Source organism: Zychaea mexicana (genome assembly GCF_025766255.1).
Source record: "Zychaea mexicana strain RSA 1403 chromosome Unknown BDB00scaffold_333, whole genome shotgun sequence".
NCBI lineage: Eukaryota > Fungi > Mucoromycota > Mucoromycetes > Mucorales > Lichtheimiaceae > Zychaea > Zychaea mexicana.
Window position 1 is genome coordinate 404 of NW_026516996.1, and position 1,532 is coordinate 1,935.

At 39.9% G+C, this 1,532-nt stretch overlaps 1 protein-coding gene across 1 annotated transcript; it reads right to left on the reverse strand.

The window, feature by feature from the left end:
- Window positions 1-221: 221 nt before the first annotated feature.
- BDB00DRAFT_777942 (uracil-DNA glycosylase-like protein) lies at window positions 222-820 on the reverse strand (the record flags this gene model as incomplete). Its single annotated transcript, XM_053120335.1, has 2 exons — window positions 222-637; window positions 688-820. The coding sequence occupies 2 exons, from the start codon at window positions 818-820 to the stop codon at window positions 222-224; spliced, it is 549 nt and encodes a 182-aa protein (XP_052972031.1).
- Window positions 821-1,532: the final 712 nt, after the last annotated feature.

Here is a 1,532-nt window from a genome sequence, read left to right on the forward strand (position 1 = left end):
ACTGTGCACAAGCGACAGCAGTAGTTTTACAGCACGTAAACGCAAAGTAACAGCAAACCAAAAATGCCCACACCAAAGTAGCACAGGGGAAAGTACAACGGCCAACTTCAAAACGACCGGACAGCACGAATTCTTTACGAAATGCTTTGGTAGAACATTTTATTGAGATGTAGTTTAAGAGTACAAATGTTTTGGTCAATGCTATAACTACTCGAGTGATTTCAGTTCTGTCGCAACTGCTGTTGAGCAATAACATAAGTAGCAAGTTCTCGAAAGAATTCTTTTTTGTCGGACAATTGATACGCTACTACTCTGGCACTAGTACTAGGCATAACATATGCCAAACAAGCGCCTCCAAGTGCATTTGACCATCGAGTGATTACTTCTTCTTGTAGCCCGAGTCGGAAACGAGTAGTGCCTGCAAAAACAGTATATGCTTCAACACCTAGGAAACAGACAACTGACAGCCTATACTCCTCAATCAGGCAGCGCAAGGCTACAGCACCACGCTGCTTTTCTCGAACACTAAGTTCAGAAGCACGCACTGTTGGTCGAGCACAAATGTTCGTAAACCCAATTCGGTGGATATTCAATAAATCGCCAATTTGGCGTGGACCCACACGCTTATCCAATAAGCCTAGTAGTATGGTCAGATACTAAATATTCAGAATTATTGTCAGACAGTACCTGAGGAGTGAAAACATGGCCAGAAATGGTTTGAACGTCCAATGTATGGCATTCCCATCTCATAGCTCTGGGGATCAGGGTTGATGCCAACAAAAAGTAGACGAAGGTCATAGTCAATAATATCAGACAACATTTGAAACAATTGTTTATAAAGGGAAAAATAAATGGATAACAATAAAAGTGAAAGAAGAGGTGGTTTACAATGAAAGGGAACAACAGACCGATAAAAATAAAGTAAAAGAAAGGAAAAAAGAACAGAATTGCTCGAGCGACCAAATTTTTCCTTGCGTAGACCAAATTTTTACATATAGGAGTTTAAACATCCGTTACACATGTCTCCTCTACTATCTTCACTCCTTCGGGAGACCAAACTTCTCCCCACACCAATTTCAGATTTTCCTTACAATCTGTAATTCCTTGCGTAGACCAAAAAAAAGTGGAAGTGTAATTCTTTGTGTAGACCAAAAAAAACAAAAAACAAATAAACTCTAAATAGTGATAGCAAACACTCCATTGCGACTTGTCAGCTGCAAACACAAACACTCGAGAAGTTATTTGAAACATTGCTGCGCCAGCTACTTCTTTACAAGAAGCTGTCCGAAATTATACTGTAACACCATTGTCAAGATTGCTCAGCTTTTTTTACCTTCTCCGATACATACTACTATTTGCTGCGGTATCTACTTATCATGCTGTTTGTCGCTGCTGAGCGTTCAGTACAGTAACCCACTATGCCGCAGCAATTTGGCTATGCAATGTGCTTTGTCATCTCTTGTATGAGATGCGTATTTACCCGTATATGGTATTGAGTGAAAAAAAAGTATAAATATCAGGACCAATTGCTA